This window comes from Camelus bactrianus, chromosome 14, assembly GCF_048773025.1.
Source record: "Camelus bactrianus isolate YW-2024 breed Bactrian camel chromosome 14, ASM4877302v1, whole genome shotgun sequence".
Taxonomy (NCBI): Eukaryota; Metazoa; Chordata; class Mammalia; order Artiodactyla; family Camelidae; genus Camelus; species Camelus bactrianus.
Genome location: NC_133552.1, coordinates 58,105,083 through 58,123,311, shown reverse-complemented (window position 1 = coordinate 58,123,311; position 18,229 = coordinate 58,105,083). Strand labels below are relative to the sequence as shown.

General features: G+C 49.7%; 1 protein-coding gene across 1 annotated transcript; it reads left to right on the top strand.

The window, feature by feature from the left end:
• The first annotated feature begins 2,648 nt into the window (after positions 1-2,648).
• On the top strand, positions 2,649-5,366 carry SOX21 (SRY-box transcription factor 21). The gene has a single exon (XM_074378419.1). It carries the CDS (start codon positions 3,094-3,096, stop codon positions 3,922-3,924), a length of 831 nt encoding a protein of 276 aa, XP_074234520.1. The 5' UTR covers positions 2,649-3,093; the 3' UTR covers positions 3,925-5,366.
• Positions 5,367-18,229: the final 12,863 nt, after the last annotated feature.

Below are 18,229 nucleotides of genomic sequence, written 5' to 3'. Positions count from 1 at the left end.
TTCGGTGAATAACAGTTTTCATATTCTGCATCCTTATACATATGTTCTTTGTATGACAGTGTATAATATTTTTGTCTCAAACCTTTTATACAAGTTAGTAGGTTAAAAGCTCAGGGATGATAATTTTGTAGTTTATCATCACAAAACAGTATATTTAATATTCTAGTCTATATAATTACACCTGCTAGGGTTTTAACGTTGCTCCATCCAGAGTCTGTGAGCCACAGAGTGTTTTTATAGAGCCTGTAAAAGAATATGGTCCTAAAGAAATCAGTCCAATTGTTTTAGCCATGCAAGGGAATAACTGATATAAACATTTATAAGCGTGGTATCCTAAGGAAAATAGACATTTCCATGACTTTCACAGCTGATTTGCATTTCTATATGCCACCATAGCAACTAAAAGTAATAATCATTATTTTGTTAAAATGAGCAATAAAACAAACCTAACTTTTAAATAAATCTGAAGGCCTAAAAACTTTTTTTTAAGTCCATAATTACAATCAGTGCTCTGTGTCTGTATATGTGTCTGTGTATAAACTGAGCATGAATTGCAGGGAAGACTTAAAGAGTTAACTGATTACAGAACTTCTTAACTTGTACACACCACATGGCTAGGTCAAATCCAAACTGCCAAAGGAAGAAGGCAAGCAAGTCCTTCCTGAGGGGCAGGCCAACTTGTGAATTAAACCTCCAGACTAATCATAAGTGTGCTGCAGCGTACCAAGAAGTGAGGACAATCTCCAAACAAAATCATGCTGTTTGATTTTTGCATTATGTCAAATATTAAAAACAAAAACTGCTCCTATTAAAGAAAATTGTGCTTAACAGCATGAAAATATGTCAGTATAGAGTGACTGGGATGTTTTACTTTTGTCTTTTAGAGAAACGTTTTCTACTTCAGAACACCATCACCTTATCGGTGTATTTAAGTGAGATACTGTGAGTTGCCTGTACCTGAAAGAGATAAGCATATGGATGACTCTGATGACTAGAATAGAAACAAAACAAAACCCCAGAATTTTAAATGATATGACAAGTCAGACAAGGATGCCTACTCTCAGCCTGGGCTAGCTCCTTTACGGAGGGGTTGCCAAGGGCACGCTCAGTCCCTCCTCAGTTATTTTTCACTCCACTACCTCTAACTGGGTGTTTCACCAGTGCGAGAAAATTCGGGAAGCATCTGTTGCAAGTAACATCTGGACCTCCAAGGAGAATGAGGAATGTCTTGCTAGGGAAAGTCTTCAACATTTTCTAGGGTGCATCCCCTTTTCCTCCGAATCTTACGAGGCTCTCCATCTCCTCGTGAGCGCCTCCTTCCTCCTGGCAGAGGATCCCAGAGTCGCGACCAGTGCTGCTCCGGCCGGCCAGGACAGCCAGGATGAACTAAGGGTTGCCAACGCCAAATAGTGCACAGACTCCCCGGCCCGCTCCGGACTCTCCACTCGCCGAAACCTGCTCTCCAGTGAAAAGGGGTGGGAGGAGGCGTTTGGGGGATGAGGGCGGAGGGGATCCTCGTTAATTCGCGGTCCTGGGGGTGTGGGAGCGGGAGGAGGCTCCGCTGGTCCCTCCTCCCTCCTGGAGTCCTGGGCTCCACCTCCTCCGCATGCCCCCAGATATACACACACTCAGCCGCGGCTGGACATGCACACCCAGCGCCGGCTCCGGGCGCGCGCACACGCAGGTAGCGACACTCACCTGGGCCCGAGCTCACGGCTCCTGCCTCCTCGGGAGCCGCGGCCTGGGCCGGAAAGGGGCCCACTGCGCTGCTGGAGTTGGGGAAGCGGGAGCACCCCCAAAGCGGACCTGCGAATTGAGGTGATGGCGCGTTTTCCTTAAACCCCCCTCTCCCCACTCCTGCACCTCTGCCTGCTCGTCTCCGGCCGGAGAAGCCTGGAGAGGGGGGCCCCGGGGGCGGTGCACACGCGGGCGCACTCTCCTAGGCGAGCGCCGCGAGAGGGGCGCAGCGGCGCCGGCGCAGGAAACTTGGGCGAAGTTAGTTGGAAGTGCCAGGCCGCGGCCGCGAGGAGCCAGGAGGGAACGCGGTCCGTGCGGGGCCCCCGCGCAGAGCCGAAGCAGGGCTGCCCCCCACGCCCGGCGCGCTCCGGGAGCTTGAGTCGGCCGGCGCGCCAGGAGGGGCTTGGAGCCAGCGGAGCCACCGGAGCCAGCATGGCCCGGGGGACGGCGAGACGCGGCGCCTCGGCGAGCCGGGAGGATTTCCTTTGAGGCCCGGCGATCCCAGGCTTGCTCAAGCCTCATCCAACCTCCTTCCTTGACCGGCAACCGAGAGGAAGGAAGATCCACGAGGCAGGTGCTGGGGCGCGGACGCCCCCCTCCACAAAAAAAGCCCCAGCCCACTGAGGGGGGGTTCTCATCAGCACTCCCTGCCTACCCCGAGTGAGGAAGATCGTCTGGTGCTGCTGTATTTGTATTTATATGCATTGCTGCGCTCTGCGTTCCCGTGGTGCGTCCGGGACCCTCCTCCGGCTCCCCCCTCCTCTTCCTCCTCCGGGGCTACCTCCCCTCCTCCCCCACCCCCATCTGCTACTGTCAAATGAGAAAGTCACCGAGGAGAACCCAAACACTCCAGCCGCCGAGAGCCCCCTTTGGCACTTGGCAGCACGCGGCAGCTGATTCCTCGGCTCAACTTGGTGGAGCCTACGCGACGCAACTTTTCGGGCTGCTGTGCATTTAGGAGAGAAAAGACCGAGGAGGGGGAGAACGTTGCCGGGCGGCGGCCACCTGCGGGGAGTTCGCAAGCGAACGCAACTGGAGAGGAAGGACAAAAAGAAAGCAAAGAACAAACTGCCACCGCGGGGTGGGGGTACCGCCGAGAAGTTACCGTGCCCCGGAGAGGATTTTCCCAAGGGTTTGGCCGGAGAGAGCAGGGCGGCCCGGGGCGCGGCGCGGCCCGGCGCTGGTCCCCTGGCCCCCTCCTCCCGGACAGGAGCGACACCGGGGTGCGAAGTGGGGCGCGGCGAGCGCGGCCGGCCGAACGGGTCCCCGCGGACAGCAAACATTGATTTCCTCCAGGCCGAGAGCGACGGCCCGGGCGGCGGCGGCGGCGGGCTGCAGCCGCGGCACGGCGAGAGCATGTCCAAGCCCGTGGACCACGTCAAGCGGCCCATGAACGCCTTCATGGTGTGGTCGCGGGCTCAGCGGCGCAAGATGGCCCAGGAGAACCCGAAGATGCACAACTCGGAGATCAGCAAGCGCCTGGGCGCCGAGTGGAAGCTGCTCACCGAGTCGGAGAAGCGGCCGTTCATCGACGAGGCGAAGCGCCTGCGCGCCATGCACATGAAGGAGCACCCCGACTACAAGTACCGGCCGCGGCGAAAGCCCAAGACACTGCTCAAGAAGGACAAGTTTGCCTTCCCGGTGCCCTACGGCCTGAGCGGCGTGGCCGACGCCGAGCACCCGGCGCTCAAGGCGGGTGCCGGGCTGCACGCGGGCGCAGGCGGCGGCCTGGTGCCCGAGTCGCTGCTAGCTAACCCCGAGAAGGCGGCCGCCGCCGCCGCCGCGGCTGCCGCGCGCGTCTTCTTCCCGCAGTCGGCCGCCGCCGCAGCCGCCGCGGCCGCCGCCGCCGCCGCCGGCAGCCCCTACTCGTTGCTCGACCTGGGCTCCAAGATGGCAGAGATCTCGTCGTCGTCGTCCGGCCTCCCGTACGCGTCGTCGCTGGGCTACCCGACTGCGGGCGCGGGCGCCTTTCACGGCGCGGCGGCGGCGGCTGCAGCGGCGGCCGCGGCCGCCGGGGGGCACACGCACTCGCACCCCAGCCCGGGCAACCCGGGCTACATGATACCTTGCAACTGCAGCGCGTGGCCCAGCCCCGGGCTGCAGCCGCCGCTCGCCTACATTCTGCTGCCGGGCATGGGCAAGCCTCAGCTGGACCCCTACCCCGCGGCCTACGCCGCCGCGCTATGACCCCGCGGGGCCGCCTCGCGAGGACCAGTGTGCACACGTGTACATATGTATAGGTACGAGCTCTGCGGCCTCCCCACGTGCCCTCCCTCGACGGGGGCCCCGGTTTGTATGTACATACGATGTATAGGTGCCAGGCGGAGGCCGAGATGCAAGTCGGGGCGCGAGTGGCCGAGCGCGCGAGTGCGCGGGCGAGTGTGCGTGTGAATTCACAGGATCATTTCAGACTCGCACTCCGGCAGACAACTTTAAAGAGGGCGGTTGTATCCGGCAGCAGTTGATGTTTGCTTTGCACTTCGGAACCTGTTGCGTTTTGGCCCACAGAGGTGGAGGAGAAACTTTTTGACATGTTGGGCTCTCCAGTTTTCTTTGTTGGAAGTTTACTGTCGGTTTTGTTTTTGTTTCCCATTATCGTTCTTTTATTATTATTCTTTTCTCCTGGTCTGTGTTGCATGCACTCTGTTCAAATGTTAGGTCTGAAATGGTTGGCGCAAGGGAAAAGCTGATCTGTGTCATTAGTTTCTTGGACCGGGATGCCTCTGAGCAACCTTGCTCCCTATTTGTACTATTTGAACTTTGCAAATCTCTGTTCTCTCAAGCAGAACCCCCAGACCGGATTCATTCTTGACCAGTGACCGGCTCGAATCTGGCCTTTTGTGTGTGAGATGATCACGGTTTCTTTTGTTTATCATGCCATATGCAAATCAGAGCAAGAGCTCTTTCTTCAGAGCAAGGAATGCAAACAAGAATATGTGTGAGATAAAAAGTTGTCAATTGGATTTTATACCTTAAAAAAAAAAACAACTTGCTAGAAGTCTCCCAAAGTCCACTCGCTTGGATTTCTGACACAGTTTACACAGAAAGAGAAAAGGCACTGTTCCTATTTTCCTCTTGTGGCTGAGTTTCACCTTAAGACTGTAAATGTGTATATGTCCTTGAAAGCATTACGTCTGAAAATGTGTTATTTGCGTTGCCCTAAATTTGAGTCGGTTTTAGACTCTAAAGCATTTTGAGCAAATGTCAAAGTTAACTTTTAAAAATTGCGGGACTATTTCAGAATCGCAATTTTATCTAAGATTAAATCAGACTTTTTTGTCTGAGTGGTAATTATATATTTATTATTTAGCAAAACTGGAAAAAAAAAAAACCCAGAGTTGTTTTGACAGATGTCTCTCTTCAGCTAGCATTTCTCCACCAACTCAAACCGTTTAAATGTGTTTTGGAGTTCCCTACCTAATTAGTTTATTTTTTAGACCACCTGCAATTCATTTGCAAATTATGATAAATTTCCCTCTAAACACATTTTAGAGGGAAAAAACCTCATTTATAGTTTTTTTTTTGTTTCTTTTAAAATGTATATATTTTGACTAATGTTTGTGAATGAAGTTGGCTAACATGTATTTAGTTTCATTTTGGCTTTATGTAATATAAAGTTTTAAAAAGTTTTTAAGTATTGGTTTTAACCTTTATGTGTAAATGGTTTCCTTGTGTGATCTTCTAATTTAATATTAGACGTCTAAACTATATCTGTAAATTAGAATCCGACTATCAATCTGTTCATTTTTTTTGAACAAAGAGTTTAAATAAAGCCTGAACCAGGGAAAAGAGAAAATCCTCTATTTCTTGTTGAGTTCCTAACAAGATTTTTATCTGAATTGCCCTTATGTGCCTGGTCCAGGTGAAGTGTAAGGTATCCTCCAAAGGCAGCCTTTGTTTCACTTTTGAATAGATTTACTAGGAAATCTAAATCAAACCATTGTTATTCAGAGCCAAAAACCTGATTTATCACATTTTTAATCGTGAATAGGAAAGGAGATAAAAAAAAAAAAACAAACAAAAAACCAAGTAGTTGTATTATCTTGGGGGGAAAAAAGGCATTCATGAACCAGTAGAACAGAGCCCATTGAAAACATCCAGACCGTTCAAAGCATTTCACTAGTTTCCAGTAACATTTTAAGAGGAGAAAGTTGCCTGACCACTTTATCTTGTTAGTAGGAGAGCCCTACCACTTAAATCAGTGTAATTTGTTCATGTATCTTTGGCATATTCCTTATTTACACCCTAAGATTTTATTTGTAAGGATAATGACTGCTAACGACATTGTACAACTTTTGGCCTCTTTAAAGCTTTATTCTGTCATGCTAGTGGCATTAAAACAGAAATATAACAAATTCTAATGGAGAGGGTTAAATTTCTAAGGCTAGACAAGTTTCCACCAGAGGAAAGTTGGAAATCATGAAGGATTTTAATTTTGGAACGCCAGGAAGAAAATCAGATGAAAAAAAATTAACTGGAGGGAGACCTTTATTTATGCCCTAACAAGATAGAAATTCTCAAGATACAAGACTCAACTAGTCCTAGTTTTCCCACTGACAGAGACCGTCTCTGGAGTTCCATGTCTTTATAAGCGACCCAACTCTTTAAAGTCATTGTTTTCCCCCAACGGAATAATATTTTAAGAACCATGAAAAGTTTTGGAAATGTGAGAAATAGGCTCTGCTGGTTTGACCCTGATTCACTAATTAAAACGATCCCTCTCCTGTTATTCCCCGAGCTCTTTGCAATATTATAAGTTAATTCATATGGTTCTGAGCGATTATGCAAAACTAATTTGGACTGTCCAGGGGTAATTATCCCTGACACGGTTAATTAAATCCTTTCAAGGCTTCGTCTTTCCCTTTTGTAGCAGCCCATCACTTCACAACACGGAACTTCCTGCGGCTCTCTGGAAATCACCCCAGCCCTAAATCTTCGTTACCTCCCTGAGCCTTCCAACTCGGCCCCACCGGCTCGAAGATTCCCCGCCCCCTCCCATGCCTTCCCCTTTTCCTAAAGATCAGCGTGTTTTGGGAGCAACGCTCCGGAGTTTTGATGGATGCGAAGACTAGAAAGATGTGGAGGGAGAGGGGAAGGATGCCGGGGGGGGGGGAGGGTGAGCACACAAAGTCACATCGCCAACAGATTGTGCGGCTGTTTGAGAAGTCCACAGGCCCACAGGGGTGACTAGTTTATCACTCCTCGGACTCCAGTGGTCTTGCTAACAACTGGCACCTGGTGAAAGTCTCCCTCCAAGTTAGACTGTGCAGAAAGTAAGGGGGAGCGACTTGGGGGCTAGAGGGCGTAGAGAAAGGGCCGGGTGTGTGCGTAGGAGTCAGAAAGTGACCCACAAATACAGCGCTGGGACTAGGCACAGAGCTGCCGCCGCCTCCAAATTTCTGGCTATATCCATCTCTCTCTATTTTCTCTCCCCTCTCCTTCTTAACTTCTTTTTGCTCTTCTCCATTTCCGTTTCTTTTTAAGGTTTAAAAAAACCGCGACATTCATTTCTTAGATTGTCACGGTTGCTTAAGGGCTTTAAACAAGCCTTACATCCGAGGGGCCAGGCGTGTTGCCCTCCGGCTTTGGGCAAACAGGTGGAATTGTTCTGTTGGAACCATAAGCACCAGAGCTGCGGGAAGCTGCCGTGCGAGGGATGGCTTCCGGGGAGCAGTGGGACTGGCCGCTGCTGTCACTTCATTTGACAATTTCCTCCTCCCCTTCTCTCCCCACCCCACCTCCCCTCAAGAAACTAGGACAAAACAGCGCAGATCTCCCTTTCACCCCCAGGCTCTCGGTAGCCTAGGCTAGGGGAGCAGACGATGCAGAGAAGATTCGGCCGTCTTCCGGGAGCAGATAGGTACCGGCGCGCCAGCCAATCAGAGCGCGGCTCTGCCGCTCCGGCCGCCGCCGCACCCTCCAGGCGAGTGAAGTTCCCGCAACTCGCCCGCTCTGCCGAAGAGTCCGTGTTTTTCTTGCGCCCACAGCCCTGCGGAGGCAGGAGGAGCACCATCCAAACTTTATTAATCTCTCCCCGTTCTTTTTCCCTCAGCCTAGTGCATCTCAAAGGTCAGCCCTCTTCTTTTAAAAGACTGATATTATTAATTCGCTGACAATCCCTCCACACCCCCCCCCAATTCTTTTTCTCTCTCTTGAAGGAAAAAAAGGGGGGAGGGATAGTGAAAAGAGCTTTTTTTTTTTTTTTTTTTTGTCCTTCAGTGGGAGCGTTTAGACAGTCGAGGAGGTTTTGTCCGGGAACAAAACGCAGGGTTGGGAGGTTTTGTGAGAGTGTTGTTTGTTGAAGTGGAGCTAAGAAAAAGCGGCGGCTTTCTCCTCATTGTGAAGAAACCAATCAGTGGTATTTGGAAAACTGTTAGCATTGTGCACTTCTTCTGTGTCCATTGTGAGGCGTTTCTTTTCACAAGGTTTTTTTTTCAGCCGATCCAGCTGGCCGGAATGAATAGCGGTGCAATGTGTACACGCTTTGTCCCTCCGGCCTTCAAGTAGCCCCCATTGAATAGACTAAGTTGACACTGCGTGACAGTGAAACAACATAATAAAAAATACATGAGCCCCTGAATAGGAGCAGGCGCATAAATAAATAAAATGGGTGACCAAAACTGGATAAACTGAATGACAAAACGGTGAAAGGGGAACAAAAAGATATTTAACACGCTAGATTAGCATTAGAATGCGATCTACAAGGCAGAACAATTGATGAATAGGTTTACCGGCCAAGAAAGAAATGGACTAAATGCCCTTTGAATAGATATGCTTTTTGCAAGGGCTTTGAATAGATATGCTTTTTGCAAGGGCTGAAAGGGAAAAGGTAAAGATGAAGCTATGCAAATGAGCGGGAGAACTTTTTATATATATTCTTTAAACACACACACACTGCGGGAGGAGAGTGCTGCCTCGGGGTGTTTATAGAAGCAATAATTGCCATTATTAGCATTGTCTGCCACAGATAGAAATTGAACAGGTTGGGATAATACAGGGTAGCAGTAATTATGCTTCTAATTAATTGTCCTTTCCTACTTGAAAAAAGAAAAAAGGAAAGGAGAAGTAAAAGTTATGCAGAAGTTATGTTTCCTTGTGTCCATTCGCCCAGTGTTGGAATCCGGGAAGCAGCAAGTCTGGCAATTCCAAGAAGCATGCTGATTTTAGAACATTCCAGGGAGCCAGTCCTTAGACTCTGGGTTTGGGGCCTGGTTTCCATTTATGCTGCATTTTGGAGAGTCTAATGCAGTGTCTGGTACATGGTGGGGGCTGAATGAATAGTTGTGGAATGAATGAATGAATATAAATTTAACGGAGGAACCCTGACATCCTACAGATGTGGGGGAGGGGAATACCAAGAGTGGCTTTCGCCTTTCACCGCCCCACCCCCTCCTTATCTAGGGACTTGGCCCAGGAGAGAAGGTCGTCACCACTTTTTTGAGGATTTTGCCTTCAGCCTACCTGGGCCGCTGGCAAAGATGTGAAAACCAAGCAACTAACGACTAATGCCCCCCATTCCATCTCTGTCCTCACCCCCAAATCCACCCCAAAGCCAGAGCTTGTGAGGAGCCCCACCTGACTGCGTAGAAATATTGTACCCACCCCCACCTTAAAGAATTAGAATACACTTAAAGCGTAGCTCTTTCTCTCGGATTACTCTCCTTTATCACCCACCCCTTTAATTCCCTTCTGACTGTAAGCCTCTGACTGAAACCCACGCGACACGGAACCTCCGGGCTGAATTGCCGACGGAGGCAGGGCGCGAACCCGCGGAGATCTGGGCTGTGCTCAAGTTCCCTCCGCTGCCCTGGAGGCTGGAGTCGGTAACCTGGTCAATTGTTTTGTCTTCGATAGTTGGTCGCCAGGCCTGCCCGGCCGCTGGGCCGCCCAGCCGTCGAACTTTCCAGCGGCTTTCAGCGCTGCCCTAACTTAAATGAATAATGCAAATTATAGACGGCCCGGCTGACAAGTCCCTGCGAGCGCGCGGAGGCTCAGAAGGCGCTCTGAGCAGCAGCTCTCCCCACCTCCCCGACGGCCGACGGGAAGCTGGGTTTTGAGAAGCAGTCACAACTGCTTCTGAATCGCTGTAACAAAAAGGGAGGGGGATAGAATCCCAAACTCTAAAAGCAGTGTTCTCCCCCTCCTGCCCACTTTTTCTTATTTAAAGAAGCAATTGATCCTTACCAAGCGACCGGGGACCGCGCATAAGCTTCGCATTATTTTAAAGTGTAACCGGAGCCTTCACGGTTTCAGCTTCACTTAGAACATGCAAGTTCCTAGAAATTGACAAGTCTGAAAAACTTGCAAAGAGCTCTATCCGGATAAACCCATTAGGAGTCACTTTGAGGAGATAAAACTCACAGCGATTCGGGGTGATGGGCATTTGTAGGGAGACAGCGACCTGTTGGATTAGGTTTCCAGGTTCAAGGTGGGCACTGGGCCTTTGGCCGCCGCCGCGGGGCAGAACAGGGAGGTCGTACCCACGAGGCAAAGAGTTCAATGTCCTCACTTTTGTGACACCCCCCCCCCCAGCTCTCCACCCTAGCCTCTCACTGCATGCTTTGTCAGGTAGACTCCATCACCCTTGCAGTGGCCTCCCCATCATTCACACTTGATTGGAGGAAATAAAATCGGCTTTGGCTTTTTAATTCCTTTTGAAGATGTCTCTACCTGATTTCTACCTCCTTTAGGCTCCTCGCTTGATTGGGGGATGGGTTGTTTAGGGACTTTTTGACAAACAGAAGAAGTTAGGTATTAATGTTACCACCCATTTGCTCTCCTTGAATATATTGATTATCATATTAGCCGAGGACTTGGAGACACATGGCCTATTATTCATTTCAAGCCTCTAGGCAAAGAATTCTCCTACTGAGATCAACCAGTAAAACCAGATTTCTTAAGGGAAATTACGAGGTCGTCTTCAGACTCTTTACGGAAAGAAATGACTGGATTGTCAATTTCACTTGAGCACCCTCCTCTCTACCCACTTTGCCCCCACCATTTTATTTCGGGATCACCCCAAGGTAATTAGCCACTGGCAGAAAGCTTAAAATCCTAAAAGGAGAGGTGCAGCCTAGGATAACAGACACCAAGTGAGGCTTTTCAGATCGGTTGCTCCACAGGGGCTACCTTTTCATAAGGTCAGGAGTGGAGAGAAGTCTGTTTGCAGAAGAGGGAATATCTTTAAAAAGGCTCTTAGTGGTGTGTGTGGGGGGGGGCGCGAGTAGGTAAGCTTCCTACATTGTCACCACCGTGACATTCGCAGGGACCCTAGCCTGTCCTCCATGGAGTCCCCTGCAGGTACTGCCACTGAGTTCAGGGTACCCTTTACACACACACACACACACACACACACACACACACACACACACTCCTGGTTTGGAGCGGACTTGGGTTTATCACCATATGGTAAACCCCGGGCTTGGGCGTAGTCTCCGAGATTCCGACAGACTGGAGATCTATGAGGACAGCAGGAGATGCGGGAATTTGTGTGCAATCAGAACCGCGCCCAAACACACACGAATTCTGCCCAACAAACGTTTGCGCACCCGCTCTCCCTCGCTCTCTCCCACTTGGCTGAAGTTTTGTTAAGGGTGTTTGTTTTTAACTGCATCATCTAAATGGCGTAGATGTCCTTCCTCTGCCTAGACCGGCTCAGTGACGAAGAGTGAGACAACGCACGTAGAGCCCGGGAGAGAAGATGGAGAAGCACCTCAGGGAAGCCCTGGAAAAGGGGGTGCAAGAAGGGAGCTAGGGAGGATAAAAGAAAAAAAAAATCAGAAAAGAACAGAACTGCAGCACTAGTGACACTCCCTCTTGCCCTCAGGTTCAACACCTGGGGAAGGCGCTGCCAGGGCTGATGAGCGACGGGCCACGCGGAATTGCAGGAGGAGGTGAAGGACCTCAGACCTTAGCCGCCCCCAACCCTAACTCCTCCGCAAGGGCCCCGCCGATTTAGCCCCAGTTGAGAAAAGAGACTGCCCGGTTGAGGAAGGAAAGCAATGGGAGGCGATGATCACGCGGGCTCTGGAAGGTTCCGCGTGGAACTGAGGGATTCGGAAGCCCGGGAGAGCCTTGAATGTCCCCCTACCCTAAACTCCGCGATCCCTTCTTCTGCGGCGGGAGCCACTTTAGAAAGATGAGTCTCTGAAATTGGGTCCGATCTCTAGCCCACGATTTTAACTGCTGCAAACCCACAGTGGAAAACATTTTGCGCGTCCTGAAACTTTAAAGAAAATCAAATCACAATTACTGTAAGACTTTAGAAGGGTCTGTGCCCACGAGGGACTGTGCAACTAAAGCTCCTTTTCCTTCCCGGGAAATTTGCCCCTGATAGACCCTCTGGACTACCCGGAGCTCCTTCCCAGCTCCAGGGGTGAGGCAAGAGCCTGAGGCAGAAATGAGGCCCTTCGCCCATCACCCTCCTCAGCCCCCACCCCACCTCCCGCTGCTCGCAGAGGGGGTGGGCGGGACAAAGGCACCGACAGCTTTGCCCCAGACCAAGGCTTCCTTGCGCTTCCAGAGCCCAACTTGCTCTTCCTCCTTTGCAGGGACTCGGTTTTCTCCTGCAAACCTAGACTGGAGTAGGTAGTTAGAACGGCTGATTAATATGTATCCGAACGGACTGTTGAAGGCCGCGTGAATAAACATGAGCCCGCGGCGGTGGCGGCGCCCACCGGCTCCCCGCCGCCTCTCCCAGCGCTGGGGGACGGAACAGGCTAGGCTCACATTCCTGATAGGCGGGGACCTTGGTCTGTGAGAGCCAACTGGTCAATCTGCGCCCCCATGCTTGGGGCACATCCCAACCTGGGTGCCCGGAGCATGGCACAGATCCTCGCGCACTTACTCCCCAGGATCTGTGAACAACGCTTTCTTTCTTCCTAGAAAGCTACCTCGACTTCTGTTACAGAGGTGCACACTTCGGGAATCTGATGGGGGCGTGAAGAGTGTTCGCTTCATTCCGCGAGTTTTGGGCAAGCGTCACCTCTGCGCAAAACTGGGGAACCCTGAACTTGCCCTCGGGTGCGGCGTTTGGAGGTCGTGACCCACATGCGGGAAGGAAAACGTCGAGCTGCGGATTCCAGCAAGCGGAAGACGGTGGTTTTATGTCGATGAAAAGATGCGCGGCCGCAGGTCATAATTACCCACCCAGTGCACTTCCAAAGTCCCCATCACCTCCCACTCGGAAAAGCCGCCCTTGGGCCTCTTTATCTCCCTGGAGCCAGGGAGTCTTGCCTCTGGCAGCTGTGGAAGTGACAGAGCTGAGGGTACATGTAGGTCTCGCAGGTTCACCACCGCCCCCGCCCATGGCCCCCCACGTCTGTCTCCGCTCCTGCACACGCTGGGCCACAGGCCTCAGTCCGGCCTGAATCCGCGCCCGCGGCCCAGCGCAGACCTGGGGTTCAGAAGGAGGATTAGCCAGATCCTGGCCTCGATGGGCCTTAGGCCTTCCTCCAGCCTCAGACTTCCGCAGCTGCGTAAACGCCAGAGCCACACGTCGCACCCAGGCTGCCACCTTCGCCCCAACCTCGGGTGTAAGCAAAGCACAGCTGGCTTCCGCAGCCCCAGGACCGCGAGCTCCGCGCAATGTCCCTGAGGGGCGCAGAGAAGCGCGGAAGGGTGAAAAGCGCTTTCGACGACCAGCACGCGCGGGTGGTTTCAGTGGATGGGGTGAGCTCCCGCCCAGGGCAAGCGCGCTCCCAGGAGCCTTTTCCGTAGAGCTTGTCCGAGGTTACGAGAATGCGGCCCACAAAATAAGAGCAGGGTTTATCTTCCTGCTAAAGCTTTGGGGAGATCAAGCCCCAGTTTCGATCCGATCACACGACAAGAGGCTTTATCGAAAAGTGTTCCCTGAAAACTGTGACTTTCCTCTGCTATGGGCTTGGAGCATCTATTTACCCGTTCGCCCCTGCCTATGTCCCGGGCCGCCTTCACCAGTGAAGTGGATGTAAAGGCCGCTCCAGTCCCCGACTGCTCTTTTTCCTGCAGGAAGAACAGTGGCTAGTAGTTCTAGGAGGCAGGGCAAGCCTTGGAGTATTCTGGATGGTTCTGTTGGCTAAGGAATTCTCCCTGCTGGGAAAAGTCTCTCAGGAGGAGATCTGAAGTAGGTGAGGAGAAGGGACCGGGGGGCCTGGATTAAAAGATGGGAGGCAAAGCTGGACATAACGCATCTGGGAGAGATCTCACATACGATAGCGAGGCAGAGAACTCTTAATCATTCCGGCGTGGGAATGAGCCCCTAGGAGCAACTGCTATTCCTGAGCTCCTATTTTGTGCCAGGTGAGCCTCTCAGATGCCCAAGGCCAGGAAGCATCATACTCTGTGTGAATGGCGCCCTCTAGAAGCTATTTCCCCTATTTCTCTCTCACCTTCCAGAAGAGTATTTCCTATTTACAGATGAGGGGGAGCTTTCCGGAGGTGAGTAGTGGAGCTAGGACTGTAGACCGTATCTGCCTGCCCCCCGGAGCCCAAACTCTTTTATTCACTTTGCTGCCTTTCATCCCCCAACCCCTGTCTAAGGAACGAATCTTCCACAATCTTAGCAACAGTTAAGACTTCCTCCCCTGACATCCTTGAAAATCAAAACTGCAGCCCCTTGATAGATTGCTGCTTCCGGTGTACCCCCCTCTCTGAGTTGAAATCCACTCTATCATGACTGCCAGCAGTTGGGTCTGGGGATACTGTGAGTGAAGATTAAATGTTTGTCCCACTTTTCTGCTTTAACAAACCATCAGAAAGCCTTTCCCCTTGAACCACAAATGTCCAGTGGCAAAGGCTTCTGGCTTAATATGACTTTTGAAAAGTAGGAGAAACCCTGCATGCAAACCCAGCTGGTGAGCAGACTCTTCAGATGGTGACTCACCATTTCTTCTCTCTCCCTCCTTTTTCTTCTCTCTCCTTCTCCTCCTCGTTTCCTCCTCCTGCTCATAGTTCCTCGTGGGTCTGCTGACATTTTTCTGAGTTCTGGTAAGCAAAACTGTGAGGAAACCCTGGTGTGATGCTTTAAATGCTTCCTTGTTAAGGTTTGAGAGGGTAGAGAGCGGTGCTGTGCGGGGCTTAGAATTCTTCTGGCTCCACCTAAGGATCCAACAGAGGAACAAAGGAAAACGATCCTAGGTTCGCCACGTTATCTCCTGTCGTTCTCCAAGGTGTTCAGTGCTAATGAGTGAATACCTTCGCCACCACCACCACAGCTACCTACCCACCAGCTCCGTGTCCACAAACACTGCCTTCTCTCTTGTGACTACAGATGAACAATCCCTGCTCCCCGCTAGTGCCAGCCTCTCTACTGAGGCACAAAACCCATCCCCTCTCTGATAGACAGCCTCTCAGATGCCCCCAGTGATCCCCACTTCCTAGAATTCAGGCTTTTGTGTTACCCTCTCCCTTTGAGCGTGGGCTAGAGCAAGTGATTTGCTTCTAACAAGTAAAATATGGCAGAGTGATGGGATGGCACTTCCTGATTAAGTTACGAATACAATGACTCCCACCACCACGACCCCTTCTCTTAGCTCTTGCTCTGAAGTCAACCACCAGTAGAGTGAGTGATGTGGAAATGGACCCTCACACAGTCAAGCCTGGAGATGAGGGCAGCACCACTGACACCTTGATGGCAGCCTTGGGAGAGATACTGAGCCAGAGGCCCTCAACACGCCCCCCTGGAACCCTGCCTGACCCATGGGAATCATGAGATAATCAATGGATCCTTTTAAGCCATTAGGTTTGGGGATGATTTGTTATGCAGCAAGAAATAACTAATACACCACGTGACATTCTAGATATGGCTCCAGAACATCTTTCCCCTTTTCTCCTGCAAAATCAAAAATTTCCCCTCACTACTGAATCATTCTTGTCAGCATTTTTTTTAAAAAAATGCTATCATTTCAAAAAATGAAAACAACTCTCATGACCCCATTTTCTCCTCAAGCTACCATACCATTCTTTGTTTCCCTTTACAGTGAATTCATTTAAAAACAAAAGATGTCTATATTCCTTAGCTCTAATTCCTTGATTCCTCTTTTCTCTTAAATTTCCTCCAGTAAAGGTTTGTCCCCTCTGCCCCCAACACCTCTCCATCAAAGTCTGCTCTGATCCAGGTCACCAGTGACTTCCTAAATCTAATGATCAAAGTCAGTTCTCATCTACTGTGATCTACAGCATTTGATGGAGTTGGTCACTCTCTCCTCCTCAAAGCTACTTGGCTGCCTGGGCACCACACTCACCTGGTTTTTCTACCTCCTCACTGGACATTCTGCCATTTTCCCTTCCTGGTTCTACTTCTCTCCAATCTTTTATCAAGTTTTATCAGGAAAGATAGGAACTCATTCAATATTCTCTGCTATAGACTGAATGTCTGTGTTCCTCTCAAATTCATAGGTTAAATCCTAAAGCCCAATGGGAAGTGACTGGGTCATGAGGGTGGGGCCCTCATGAATGGGGTTAGTGCCAAGAGATTTCAGAGAGCATCCTTGCCCCTTCTGCCATATGAGGACACAGTCAGAAGATGGCTCTCTGTTAACCAGGAAGTGGGCCCTGACTAGACACTGAATCTGCTGGCAGTATCAGTCAGTATGAGCAAGAGTAAGCTGACACAACATGTAAGCCCTTAATCTCAGTGGCTTACCACAACAAAAATTTATTTTTGCTCCAACATGGGTTAGCAGTGAGGACTGCATTCATCCAGACTGACAGAGATTCCATCTTGTCCTATGATTCCATCTTGACTACCTCAGCAGGGGAATACAGCATAACAATCACACACTGGCTCTTAAAGTTGCTCACCAAAAATTATACAAATCACTTCTCACAGTTTTTGAGTCAAAGTAAGTCTCATGGCCACACCAAACCTCAAAGAGGGCCCAGAAGTATAATCCTACCATGTGCCTAGAAGGTAGAGAACCAGAAATATTTGATGAACTGCACTACTGACCACTCCAATAGCTTTTATGTTAAACATCCTCAATCCTAAAAGAAAACATTACCAGCTGGGCACCATTCTATTAAGAGACAATGTTATCTGGGAGAAAATGTGACTAAATCACCACTGACTTAACCAGTGGTCTTTTTCCCTTCCCTAATTGAGAAGACTTCCCATTGCTTCACAAGTACAGCCAACTTTGGGAAAGTCTTGTGATGTTTGCAGCCCTGCCTTTCTTCTCAGGCTTTGATTGAAAAAAAAAAAAAAAAAAAGGTCCACCTCCTCTCTGAATACACAAATGGATCTGCTGCTGCTGAGGATTTCTGGAAGGTCCAAAACCACACCACATGATTTTAAACTGTACTTCTGCAAGGGCTTTAATAGAGTTTCTTATTTCCTGTGCTTGTGTAAAAAAAAAAAAAAAATAGGAGGGGGGAGCAAATGGTAGCCCCAGCTTTTCCTTCACATCTTTCCAATCTTATCTCTACCTTCTCCACACATAGACGTACATTAATCCTTATACACACATTAAATGGCTCTCTTTTAGGACCTTGTATTATATTCTCCTACCTTTGTCCTCCCTCCAAAGTCCTACACATCTTTCAAAGATCTGCTCAAATTTTATTTTTTCCCCCTAGATCTCGTACTCTGCCAACTGTTGATACCATTTGGGATTTTTCTTCCCCTTCTGTTTTTCTTTGTATTTTTGTTTTTCTATTAGGCATTTACTGGCTTAACTGAATTTAGTGATTCTCTCGCTTTGTCTGGATTGACAAAATTGTGCAAAAAGCAGAGGTATCTTACTTACCTTTGTATATAACACAGCCCTTCTCCTTCCCTCAGTGCCTAGCTCAGACTCTGGCCCTCAATAAACATTTGTAATAATTGACTCTGCCCTGGGTTGGAGTATCTCTTAACACCTTCTGGACCTGCAAACAACTGGAAACACTGGGAGTTTAATCACTCAGTGTTCTCTTTTCTTCTGCTCTTACTATGTGGATTCTCACAATGAGCTCTTCAGTCACTTTAAATCTAAATGCCAAATCTACTTCAAAGACGCCTAAAGCTTAGCATTTAAACACTTAAGTCATAAATCCTCTGGGCTCATATCTTGTCTTTCTTGTCCATGTCTTGTGGAGCATATAAGGGACTGAACGGAGGAGATCACTCAACACACAAAGCAAGAAGAATCTGTATTAGCTGGGGTGATTAATGTGAGCTGCTATAACAAACAGCCCCCAAATCTCAGTGGCTTAACACAATAAAAGTTTATTTTTCATGCATATCACAGTTCAAGGCAGGACATTTGGCTCCTAAGTAATGACTCAGGACCCAGAATTTTTGCATTTTGTTGCAAAGCTGTCACCTAATGCCTTCTGGATTCTCTGCATCTAGCTGACTGACATGCAGAGACAGCCCATGGCTCTTGCAGGGATTTTACAGCCATGCCTGGGACTTTGGTTCACATTTCTATGGCCAATGTGTCAACCTGATTACAAGGAATTCTGCGATATATAATTTACTGGTGTGCTAACACAAAGAAAAGAAAGCTGGTGAACATCTACCCTGTTTCTT